The sequence below is a fragment of the Hyperolius riggenbachi genome, chromosome 5 (genome assembly GCF_040937935.1).
Source record: "Hyperolius riggenbachi isolate aHypRig1 chromosome 5, aHypRig1.pri, whole genome shotgun sequence".
Lineage (NCBI taxonomy): Eukaryota > Metazoa > Chordata > Amphibia > Anura > Hyperoliidae > Hyperolius > Hyperolius riggenbachi.
Window position 1 is genome coordinate 68,530,154 of NC_090650.1, and position 12,900 is coordinate 68,543,053.

Consider the following 12,900-nt stretch of genomic DNA (forward strand, 5'->3'; position numbering starts at 1 on the left):
TTATTAAGTATTATGTCCGGGTTTTAAACCGCTTTAACTGTGTCTATCTTGAAGCCAATGCTGATGTAATTTCCTCCTTTACTCTCCTCTGCCTGATTGTTTATGTATGGCCCGCCCTCATCCCAGTCTTCAGGCACTCCCACCCAGCTCTGCAATAGAAAGTACATTGTCTCAGCATGAGAAATATTGGCCAATCAGAGAGGAACAGAGGTGTGGGAGGGGAAAACAAGAGAGAAAGAGGCTTCAGGAAATCAGGCGGCATTAGTTCAGTCTGAGGGGAAAGTAAAGAAGCTAAAAAAGACAACCCAGCATGCACTGCAACTTCCTTTGTGTGGCAGATATACCAAATAAGAGCCACAGAAACTGTGGAATGTTGTTTTATGGATAAGAAAACTAAGAGTGATTTTTTACTTTTGAATTGCCTGGTTAGCATCCTTATCCCAAAAGGGAAAAAAATTCCTTCCTGACTCCAGATGGCAATCAGATAAAATCCCTGGATCGACATCACTGGGCATTACCTAGTCATTATAGCCAATTATGTCTTTCAATGCAAGGAAAGCATCTAAGACCCCTTTAAATGCAGATATAGAATTTGCCAAAACTACTTCCTGTGGCAATGCATTCCACATCTTAATCACTCTTACTGTAAAGTACCCTTTCCTAAATAAATGGCTGAAACGTTTTTCCTCCATGCGCAGATCATGTCCTCTAGTCCTTTGTGAAGATGGCCTAGGGACAAAAAGCTCATCCGCCAAGCTTTTATATTGCCCTCTGATGTATTTATACATGTTAATTAGATCCCCTCTAAGGCCCAACAGAATACTCTTCTAAGCATTCTGTTATGTAGAAATACTTAAAGAGCATCTGTATTGTTAAAATCGCACAAAAGTAAACATACCAGTGCGTTAAGGGACATCTCCTATTACCCTCTGTCACAATTTCGCCGCTCCCCGCCGCATTAAAAGTGGTTAAAAACAGTTTTAAAAAGTTTGTTTATAAACAAACAAAATGGCCACCAAAACAGGAAGTAGGTTGATGTACAGTATGTCCACACATAGAAAATACATCCATACACAAGCAGGCTGTATACAGAATTCCTTTTGAATCTCAAGAGATCATTTGTGTGTTTCTTTCCCCCCTGAGGGGGGAGTGCATAGCAGAACCACAACACTGAAGAACTTGGCAGCCTTCCAGACACAGGCTGACAAGTCTGACAAGGGAAAGATACATTGATTTATTACAGAGACTGTGATAGTACAAAGTGCTGCAGTAAGCCAGAACACATTAGAATAGCTTTTGGAACTTGTAGGATGATAAAAAACAGGATGCAATTTTTGTTACGGAGTCTCTTTAAGTTATGCAAACACCCTGTGCCAGCATTGACATTGACCACAATTCCGGATTCTTTTCCTTGAAGGAAATATTAGCAGAACCTGCACATTGAATGGATGGACTGATCTCTATCCAGATATTGTTGATGCCTGTGGAAACAACGAGAATGTGACCCAAATTAATAAGGTACTGTTCTGTTCAGTTTCATTTTTTTATGATGTAATTATATGTAATGATTATATTTTATGATTAAATATATGTAAGATGTAGCAATATTGTACACTAAACTGCTTTGAAACAGATAAGATGAGTGCCATTGTACCTTTTTAAATTGAACACCCCATAGATTGCAATACTATTAGTGATGGTTATAATCTACTTATTACACTTAAAGGGGTTCTGTGGGGGAGCCTGAGGATAAAAACCGCCACTTACCTGGGGCTTCTATCAGCCCCCTGTAGCAGTAATGTCCCACGCCGTCCTCCTCCGATCCGCCGTTCCCCGCCGCCATCCCCGGTCTAGCGCTGCATGCCGTCCAACTGCGGCTATGCGGCCGTGGCCTGCTCGCTCCCGCCCGCGTCATCAGAAGCTTACTGCGCAGGCGCAGTGCAAGAAAACTTCCTACTGCGCCTGCACAGTAAGCTTCTGATGATGAGAACGGCAGGGCGCATTATTCGGCTATAAAAGGCGAACAATGCCCGGTGCCGGCGGGGAACGGCAGATCGGTGGAGGACAGTGTGGGACATTTCCGCTACATAGGGCAGATAGAAGCCCCAGGTAAGTGGCGGTTTTTATTTTCAACACCCCCCCAGAGAACCGCTTTAAGCAATTTTTTCACAATAACAGCCATATGTAATTATGATTTGAAAATTCAATTGACTTTGTGTAATCCATTTGTAATTTCATGTAATTTTCATGTCATATTCGCATAATTTCCTGCTGACTTTAGCAGTTAATAGCAAAGATTGTCACCAAAATTGCTACATATATTAAGGAGAATAGTGGAAATAGGTCAAAAAATATTTTTTCAAAAAGACTATAGTTTTTTTTTTAGAAAATAGATTTTAAAAATGCAAAGGAAAAATGATTTTTAAACTCAGAAAAATGAAAGTTGAAAAACCATTTTCCTTTCAAATATCTCAAAAACTACAAGGCATTTTTGAAAAACTTATTTCTTGACTACTCTTCTTAACAAAAGTAGCAATTTTGGTGATGATAACATGTTCGGGGGCTTTGCTATTAACCGCTAAAATCGGCATACAATGACGTGAAAATTACATGAAATTGTGGAATTACGGTTCCTGATTACATTTATATCCAAAATGAATTATGAGTTTTCCCAAAATGTTGCATTATGATTTTGCATCGTGATTGCGAATTACATTTATGCAAAATTTGTGTTCATCCATAAATGCAATACTATGATTATATACTATTCTATTATATACTACTGTATATAAATTATACTTCTTCATTCTAACCCTCCCCCCCCCCCCCCAATCTCTTTTGTGCTTGCCACTACTTAAAGCAAATTCTGAAGTGGAAATAAACTGATGAGATAAAAATTTTATGTATAGTCCTAATCCTAAATAGAACTTTCCTGGATTCCATAGTCTTAATTTGTATACAAAATATAGGCTTGAAGCTTTACTGTGTCAGGTTGGAGAATAACAAAAGTTTGGAAATGTTTTTCTGCTCGTTACTTCACGTACCCTTTAACAGTTCACTGTTATGAAATAAACATGGAACTGCAATTGAGCATCTTTTATCAACTTTAGCTGGAGTAGAGCATATACTTGCTTCATTTTCACGTCACATCTTGTTGAACAGTAGATACAATTCATGTGGGCTCCAGGGCAACATACGTATTTTCCACTTGCTCCGGTTTTCATGAATGATCTGATGTCTTTTTTTTGTGGAATAATAATTGGACTCCTGAGTCTTAGGGTGGGAATCCACTAGGGCAATTTTTGGAAGTGTTTTAGGATCACCGACATTCCCCGGCGATTCCCAAAAATGCTTTGCCAATAAAAGTGAGTGGGGGCAAACCCATTAGTGTGATTGTTTTTAGGGTAATTGCAATTGCAGGACATGCAGCAGTTTGCACTTAATGCAAAGTACTATATATAAGCTCTGCATAAATCTCTTATCCAAAAGATTATGCAGTGCTTTTGGGGGGCTGAGCATTTAACTTTAAAAAAAACTATTTTAACTACTAAACTACTACTATTTTAACTAAAAAAACTATTATTATACTTGCTAGGTCTATGGATTTACTTCTTCCGTTCATAGTCCCGCCCCTAATGGAAGATGTCACAGATATTTCTCTGATTGGGCATAGAGAAGCACCTATGACCTCTTTCTTTAGGGGGTGGGGCTACGGATGGAAGAAGGACGCCTGGAAAGTATAATAAAGTTTTATTTTAAAAAACCATGAATCAAAAATTGGAAGCGCTTTACGGGTTACTGTACAGAGCTTCCAAGCGTTGGGTAATCATGATCACAAATGCCCTAGGAATCGCTGCACACAGTGCTGCGGCGATTTTAAAGTCTTGCAGTGATTCCTAGTGGGTTCCAGGCCTTAGCCTGCATTCTACGCTTGTCCTTCAATTATTGGTAACTCTGTGCAAGAAACTAGACTTGTTTTCACAGGTAATTTTAGAAAATAGACTAATACTATACCAACATCAAATAAAGTAAACTTGCTGCTTTGGCTCTGGGATACAATTACTGGCATATGCTTCCTCTGCACATACGTTGTGTCCCTTTCCAGGATAATTGCATACAACTGCAGGGGAAGCTGGTGTGTAGCTTATAGCAAAGAGTACAGTGTCAAGTTAAGAAGATGGAATGTCTATTAAGAAATTATTAAAGTGGAAATAGATTTACAACCCTCCCCCCACCCAAAAAAAAAACACAATGCACCATTCAAGACTTTTACTTAAAGGACAACTGAAGTGAGATGTATATCGAGGCTTCCATATTTATTTCCTTTTAAGCAATCCCAGTTACCTGGCAGCCCTGCTGGTCTTTTTGGCTACAGTAATGTCCGAATCACACCCGAAATAAGCATGCAGCTAATCTAGATTTGACAAAAAAAATGTCAGGAACATCTGATCTGCATATGTTTGTTCAGGGTCTATGGCTAAAAGTATTAGAGGTAGCGCATCAGCAGGATAGCCAACTGAATTTGCTTAAAAAGAAATAAATATGGCAGCCTCCATATCCATCTCTCTTCAGGTTCCTTTTAAACAAAAATTAGCAGGGCCAGATTTACCATAAGGCACTGTAGACACGTGCCTACATGCGCCTGATGATGGAGAGGCGGCTCACTTCCCTCCCTGAGCGCCTCTCTCCCTCCTTACCTATGCAGAAGCTGAGCGAAATGTAAAGAAGAGGTTACTCACCTGGCTCTCTGCATTCCACTGACCAGCTCTCCCTTCAGGAGAGGCACCTCTAGCTACTTAACAATGAGTATAGCTCTGGCTACCTAATATTAAGGGACACCTGAAGCTACCTGTGAAGGGCAAGGGAAGTAAGGGAGCAGTGACATCTGGGCCAGCCAGCACACTTGCGGATCCGTGCAGCGGGGGTTTGTAGGTTCATGGACAGTGAAGTCTAGGGTGCCAGGACATCTGTGTCTATAGGCTACTGTGGTGTAAATCCAGACCTGAAACTGAGTGCATACACAACTTGTCAGATGTTGAAACAGAGAAGATTTAATTTATGAAAAATACATGCTCATTTTAAATATGATTACATCAGGCAGCAAAAGTGATGAAATGAAAAATTAAAATTACCCTTGGTGTAATGTCTTACAGCTAATTGGTAACATGTCTGTAGCATGACATGGTATAAAATGAGTCTCTCAGATGTAACTGGGAGCAAGGACAACTGATAATCATTCAAGTGTCTGGTTTCTATTAAAAATTGTATTACTTTATTTGGGCTACCCCCTTCTTTTAGAGATAAGCCAATGTATGTATGTTTTATTCAGCTTACATTATCCATTCCACACATCACATCTTGGGGCACCTCCTCCCTCCCAGTAATATCCCACACCAACCCCCTCTGCTGGGGGTGTTGGCCGTGTATGTTGGTTCCTTGGAACCCTTACACTTCTTTTCCTGGAGAGCTACCTACATTGAGGAAGTCTAAAGAACCCAAATGAGGACGGGCTTCCTCACCAGCCGTTACACTGTGGTTGCCGGTCTTGCAACCTATTCTTGTGAGTATTCTGCACATACTGTAGTTGAGTGTCCCATACCCTCAATGTGCTACACTATCAGGGGTTCCTGGTGTCCCTTTCTAGTTTTTTTTGTCTCCTTTGGAAGGTCCTTGGACTCCATTGGTACCACATCCTCTCTCTCTCTCTCTCTCTCTCTCTCTCTCAGATGTAGACCTATTCTGTTTTTAATAGAGAGAACTTTACCTCCATTTTGCATGCAATAAATTGTTAAGAAACCACTTCTCTATGGCTCATCGATACAATCTTCAATGTACAATCTTACCATAGAAGAAGGGTAAAGTAAGAGAATAAACATTTTTACATTCCATGTAGTATATAGGTCAACACATTCTGAGGTATATAAACAGAATGTGTGGGTAGGTTCTCATATTACACAGAGGTGGTAAAATTGGCTACTCATCAGCCAATCGACATTTGGTGTGTGTACACATACTAACAGACCCTTTATAGCATGCATTTTTCTTCTATTTATGGTGAAGTATTCAATACTTTTTTTTAATTTCTGCTGAATTATGTTAACATATAATGTGCATGTGACATACAAAAAAGCATGCTTTTGGCATGGCGGACATGGAACAGAACATTGTTTGCCCTAATCAGAATCAATGACATTCCAATCCCTACACAATTTGGGCCCTGGATACATGAAGGACTTGCTGAAACTGCACAACCTTAGATTACCAGGATCCATAAACTTGGTCACTCCCAGAGGGGACCTCAAAACTTTTGAAGCCAGAGCTTTCTGTCATGCTGCCCCTACCCTTTGGAATTCCCTACCAGATCCAGTAAAGACAGCTTCATCCCTGGAGTTATTCAAATCCAGACTGAAAAGCCACCTGTTTAGCCTGGCATTTGCAGAGTTGTAGAATTCTTCCTTTGTACTAAAATTTACCAACCAACCAATTACTGGTCTGAGCCATGCTTATGCGCTTTGAGTCCTATGGGAGAAAAGCACTTTACAAATGTTATTTGTTGTTGTAAGTTAAAATTTATTGGATTAGATTCTTCATATTTCTAATTACATCATCTTCGCAGGGAATTATTTTCTTGACAAATATAGGATTGCAGTATTTAAATTGACAGAAAAAATTCCCCTCCAGAACTGATATCGTTAACTTCTGCTCTGGTTTTGACCTTTTGTTTCAGTAAACCATTTAAATCACTCTCTTATCTTTATTGTGATAAATATGGTTTAGTATACAATAAGTATTACACAGACTGAATTATTTAACAGTAACAAATGACCGATTGTCCTTCTCAATCATCCAATCCCATGTAATGATGAAGACAGTTCTGAAAACTCAATATCATAATCCGGTAACATTTTCAATATAAATGTTCTGGGAGAGGATGTGAACTGCTCAGAGGATTTGAAGGGTAGAATTAGCATTAATCGAAACGTTTCTCAGCTTGGTAATTTATCAGAGAACCGGGCAAGATCATTTTATTTAAGTGTTTATATTTTTAGATGTTTTATTTGGTCAGGAACGTCTACTTAAAGTAGTTTTGTGCTGCGTTGGGTAAAGTTAAATACATTTATTAAAATAAGTTAGGTAAAGTAAAATACATTTTCCTTAAAAGAAAAAAAAAATATTAGTCTTTAAAACATCATTGAACGGTTTCTTTTTGTGTCTCTACCACCCCTGGGTCAGCCATATTGTTTTCTTTTTATCTCAGGACTGGAAATTGTATTTGTTTATATAGATATATCTTCAAAAGCACTTACTGACTCTCAGTTGCTTAGTCCAACTCCCAAGATAGTGTACAATGGGTAGAGAGGCCAGGATGAATCTTTGCATAGATATTTTCCAGACTTTTGTAAAGAATAAAGAATCCTGAGAATCCCCTATGAGGACATGAATTCGTCTAGAACTTGTCAGATGTATTAGATTTTTACTGAGTACTGTAAGTGACAGCAGCACAGGTAAAAAGTAATTTATAGTGCATTGTAATCTTGGAGAAATGTACTTGTAAGTATGTGTGCACATTTATTTTAACATTTTTATGATAGTAGTCCTTTATAACTTAAACAGTAGTGTACGTTGCATAAACAATACAAATACATTTTCATGACAGTGGTCCTTTAAAACTTAAAGAGTAGTGTATATTTGATAAACAAATCAAATTACTCCAATAGTTTTTTTGCACCGTACAATGCATTTCAAGAGTCTCTGCCCTTTTGTTTGGGTAAAGTGCATGAATTATTGCCCAGGTGACATCACTATTCTACAAAGCTCTCGTAACACAAGCCTTAAGTTAGATTTACCAAGTCATCTTTGCATGCTTAAAAATCTCAAACAAAACATGTTTTATGAAATTTCCCAAGTCAGAATAGCTAGATGGTTCAAAGCTGCTTTGTAAGTAATGAAATTGAGGGGGGGGGGGGGGGGGGGGGGGGGTTGGCCCATCTACCTAACCAGCATACAGATGGAGTAATCAGAAGGAGGGAAAACAAAATTAGACTCCTAATCAGTGTTGATTTGTCGCGCAGTTGCTGGTGATCTTGTATCAATCCTACTCCTACTAATATAATAAATGGGAACGTTCGGATGTTTGGATGTTTGGATGTTTGGATGTTTGTTACTCGATCACGCAAAAATGGCTGAACGGATTTGAATGAAATTTGGCACACACATAGTACATTACCTGGAATAAATTATAGGATACTTTTTATTCCCATAACCAAAAAGGGGGCGGAGACAAATACAAATTTCACTGGAAAATGTAAACTGCAGCCATTCTTACACTGTTAATGGCAGGGTTCTCAAACTTTGCACAGTTGGCCGTTGGGTGACTGGGATTAATATTCTGAAAAGTGGGTGGAGTCTATACAAGCCAATCAAAATTCACCTATTGATTTTCAAGGGGAATATTTACATTGCTGCCATTCTTGCACTGTTAATGGCACAAGCCTCAAACTTGGTACAGTTGATCATCAGGTGACTGGGGTTCAATTTCAGAAAGGGGTGGAGCCACAAACAGCCAATTAGATTTGTTTAATTCCAATGCAAATTATTGATGCCAAACACCGCAAAGATCACAAACTTGGTAATTGAGTGATTGATTAATTGTTTGTTAGGGTTAGAAAAGTGGGCACAGCCAACACCAGCCAAATACATACCCGGGCAACGCCGGGTCATAAGTGGGTGGAGACAAATACAAATTTTACTGGGAAAATGTAAACAGCAGCCATTCTTACACTGTTAATGGTAGGATTCTTAAACTTTGCACAGTTGGTCATTGGGTGACTGGGATTAATATTCAGAAAAGTGGGTGGAGCCTACAAAAGCTAATCATAGTTCACCTATTGATTTTTCAGGGGAATATTTACATTGCTGCCATTCTTGCACTGTTAATGGCACAAGCCTCAAACCTGGTATAGTTGATCATTGGGTGACTGGGGTTGAATTTCAATAAGGGGGTGGAGCCACAAACAGCCAATCAGATTTGTTTCATTTCAATGCAAAGTATTGATGCCAAACACTGCAAAGCTCAAAAACTTGGAAATTGAGTAATTGATTGATTGTGTGTTAGGGTTAGGAAAGTGGTGCCCACCAACACCAGCCAAATACATAAGCGGGCAACGTGGGGTCATAAGTGGGCAGAGACAAATACAAATTTTACTGGAAAAATGTAAACTGCAGCCATTCTTACAATGTTAATGGTAGGATTCTCAAACTTTGCACAGTTGGTCGTTGGGTGACTGGAATTAATATTCAGAATAGTGGGTGGAGCCTACAAAAGCCAATCAAAAATTACCTACTGATTTTTTAGGGGTAGATTTCATTGCTGCCATTTTTGCACTGTTAATGGTACAAGCCTTAAACCTGGTACAGTTGATCATTGGGTGACTGGGGTTTAAATTGATAAAAGGGGTTGGAGCCACAAACAGACAATCTAATTTGTTTGTTTCATTTTAATGCAGGTTATGGATGCCAAAAACCTCAAAGCTCACAACATTGGTCATTGAGTAATTGAGTAATTGTGTGTTAGGGTTAGGAAAAGTGGGCGCAGCCAACACCAGCCAAATACATAATCGGGCAATACCGGGTCATCAGTGGGCGGAGACAAATACACATTTCACTGAGAAAAAGTAAACTGCAGCCATTCTTACACTGTTAATGGTAGGGTTCTCAAACTTTGCACAATTGGTCACTGGGTGACTGGGATTAATATTAAGAAAAGTGGGAGGAGCCTACAAAAGAAACTCAAAATTCACCTATTGATTTTCAAGGGGAATATGTAATTGCTACTATTCTTGCACTGTTAATGGCACAAGCCTTAAACCTTTTAGAGTTGGTCATTGGGTGACTGGGGTTCAAATTGAGAAAAGGGGTGGAGCCACAAACAGCCAATCAGATTTGTTTAATCTCAATGCAAATTATTGAAAGACCAAAGACCGCAAAGCGCACAAACTTGGTCATTGAGTAATTGTGTGTTAGGATTAGAAAAAGTAGGCGGAGCCAACACCAGGCAAATACATACCTGAACAATGTCAGGAAATCAGTGGGTGGAGAAAAATACAAATTTCATTGGGAAAATGTAAACTGCAGCCATTCTTACACTGTTAATGGTAGGGTTCTCAAACTTTGCACAGTTGGTCACTGGGTGACTGGGGTTACTATTCAGAAAGGTGGGTGGAGCCTACAAAAGCCAATAAAAATCCACCTATTGATTTTTAAGGGGAATATTTAATTGCTGCCATTCTTGCACTGTTAATGGCACAGGCCTCTTGCACTTTTAATCACCTGTACCTGGTACACTTGGCCATTGGGTGATTTGGGTTCAAATTCAGAAAAGGGGTGAAACCACAGCCAATCAGATTTATTTTATTTCAATGCAAATTATTGATGCCAAAGACCGCAAAGCACACAAACTTGTGTGTATAAAAAAAGGGAAGGATACAAGAAAAGAAAAATAGAAGACTAGAAGAGCATAAAACAGACACATTTAAAGAAACCGAAGAATAAAAAAGAAGAAGAAGAATGAAGCATAGAGATGAATGTGCCAGGAGAATATAATGTAGATTTTACAGAAGATGAAGTCACAAGATAGAAGGGTACAAAAAAAGAAATGAATACAAATGTGAAGAAACAAGCATACTATGGAGTGAAAAATGCAGATAAAAATAGAAAAACACCAAGAAAAATCATGTATTCCTTATTTCTAATAAAATATTTATGTTTTAATTTCTAATACATTTTAAAATGTACATTTTAGTAAAAAATATGTAGGGGATCAAAAATGACCTCTTTTTATATTTAGAGAGTGGGCAGTCATCTGAGGCCCACTTACTATACAAAGAGTTAGCTAGATTACTTCATAAATCTACCCCGAGGCCTACCACTATATGCTTCTGAACATGAGCGGGGAAATGATACCCTTGTCCATAAAATCTGAGAATGGTGCTTTGCAAAAAGGGAAGAACTGTGTTGCCTTCCCTTCCCCGCATAAGTTAGCACTGCTCAGGGTTCCAGATCCATGTGTTTCATTCTGTATAGGATCAGGGTAAAATGAGGACTAGGAGAGATTTTGCCACACATCTTTTTAAATCTATATATATAAAATCGTGTGTGTGTGTGTGTGTGTGTGCGTGCGTGTGTGTGTGCGTGTGTGCGTGTGTGCGCGTGCGTGCATGTGTGCGTGTGTGTGTGCATGTGTGCCGCGATCACTCGAAAATGGCGTGACCAATTTGAACGAAACTTAGTATACAGATCCCTCACTACCTGGGATGATATGTTCTGGGGGTCTCGTGTCCCCCCTGCACACGTAGGCGGAGCTACAAACAGCAAATCAGATTTCACCCATTCAAGTCAATGGAAAAAATGTAAAAGGCTGCCATTCTCACAGTAATCAAGCCAGAGTCCCCACACTTGGCACAGTTGGTCACTTGGTGACCAAGGTTACGAATCCAGGAAAAGTGGGAGGAGCATAACACAGCCAATCAAATTTCAGCCATTCATTTTAAATGGGAAAATGTAAACTGCAGCCATTCTTAGACTGTTAATCGCAGGGTTCTCAAACTTGCCACAGTTGGTCACTTGGGGAATGCGATTAAGATTCAAAAGTGGGTGGAGCCTACAACAGCCAATCAAAATTCACCTATTGATTTTCAAGGGGAATATTTAAACTGCTGCCATTCTTACACTGTTAATGACAGAGGCTTCAAACTTGCTACAGTTGGTCATTGGGTGACTGGGGTCCAAATTCACTAAAGGGATGGGGCCACCTACAGCCAATCAGATTTCCTTGGTGGATAAACTGCTTCCATTCACACATTTTTGATGCCAGGAACCTGAAAGCTCACTAACTTGGTCACTGGGTGACTGTGTGTCAAGGTTACAAAAAGTGGGTGGAGCTAAAAACATTTTTCACTGGAAAGTATAAACTGCAGCCATTCTTACACTGTTAATGGCAGGGCTCTCTAACTTTGCACAGTTGGTCTCTGAATGATTGAGATTAGGATTTTGGAAGGTGGGTGGAGCCTACAACAGCCAATAAAAATTCACCTTTTGATTTTCAAAGGGAATATTTAAGCTGCTACCATTCTTATACTGTTAATAGCAAATGCCTCAAACCTGATACAGTCAGTTATTGGGTGATCAGGGTTCAAATTCAGAAAGGGGGCGGAGCCACAAATAGCCATATTTGTTTATTGTTCAGTGTTCAATGGGAATATACAAAGTATTGATACCAAGGACCCCAAAGCTGATAAACTTGATAACTGAGTGACTGTATATCAAGGTTAGAAAAAGTGGCCGGTGCCAACAACTAAATTTTTAACCGGGCAGGGTTCCCAAACTTTACACAATTAGCCACTGGGTGACTGGGATGAATATTCAGAAATGTGGGTGGAGCCTACAACAGCCAATCAAAATTGACCTATTGATTTTTAAGGGGAATATTTACATTGCTACCATTCTTACACTGTTAATGGCAGAGGCCTCAAACCTGATACAGTCAGTCATTGGGTGACTGGGGTCCAAATTCACTAAAGGGGTGGAGCCACAAACAGCCAATCAGATTTGTTAGATTGATTTCAGCCTTTCTCTTATTGGCAGGGTTCTCAAACGTGACAAAGTTGGCCACTGGGTGACTGGGACTAATATTCAGGAAAGTGGGTGGAACCTACAGCAGCCAATCAAAATTAACCTTTTGATTTTCAAGGGGAATATTTACATTGCTGCCATTCATACACCCTTAATGGCAGAGGCCTCAAATCTGGTACAGTCAGTCACTGAGAGGGTTTAAATTCTGAAGGGAGCGGGCCAAATACAGCCAATCAGATTTGTTTAATTTCAATGGTAAAATGCAACTTA

At 39.4% G+C, this 12,900-nt stretch overlaps 1 protein-coding gene across 2 annotated transcripts in view; it reads left to right on the forward strand.

The window, feature by feature from the left end:
- VIPR2 (vasoactive intestinal peptide receptor 2) overlaps nt 1-12,900 on the forward strand; it is a 171,198-nt gene that overhangs the window by 82,930 nt on the left and 75,368 nt on the right. For both annotated transcript variants that reach the window (XM_068235839.1, XM_068235840.1), the window contains exon 4: nt 1,418-1,518. In XM_068235839.1, the coding sequence (XP_068091940.1) occupies nt 1,418-1,518 (101 nt within the window). The remainder of the gene's footprint in view (nt 1-1,417; nt 1,519-12,900) is intronic.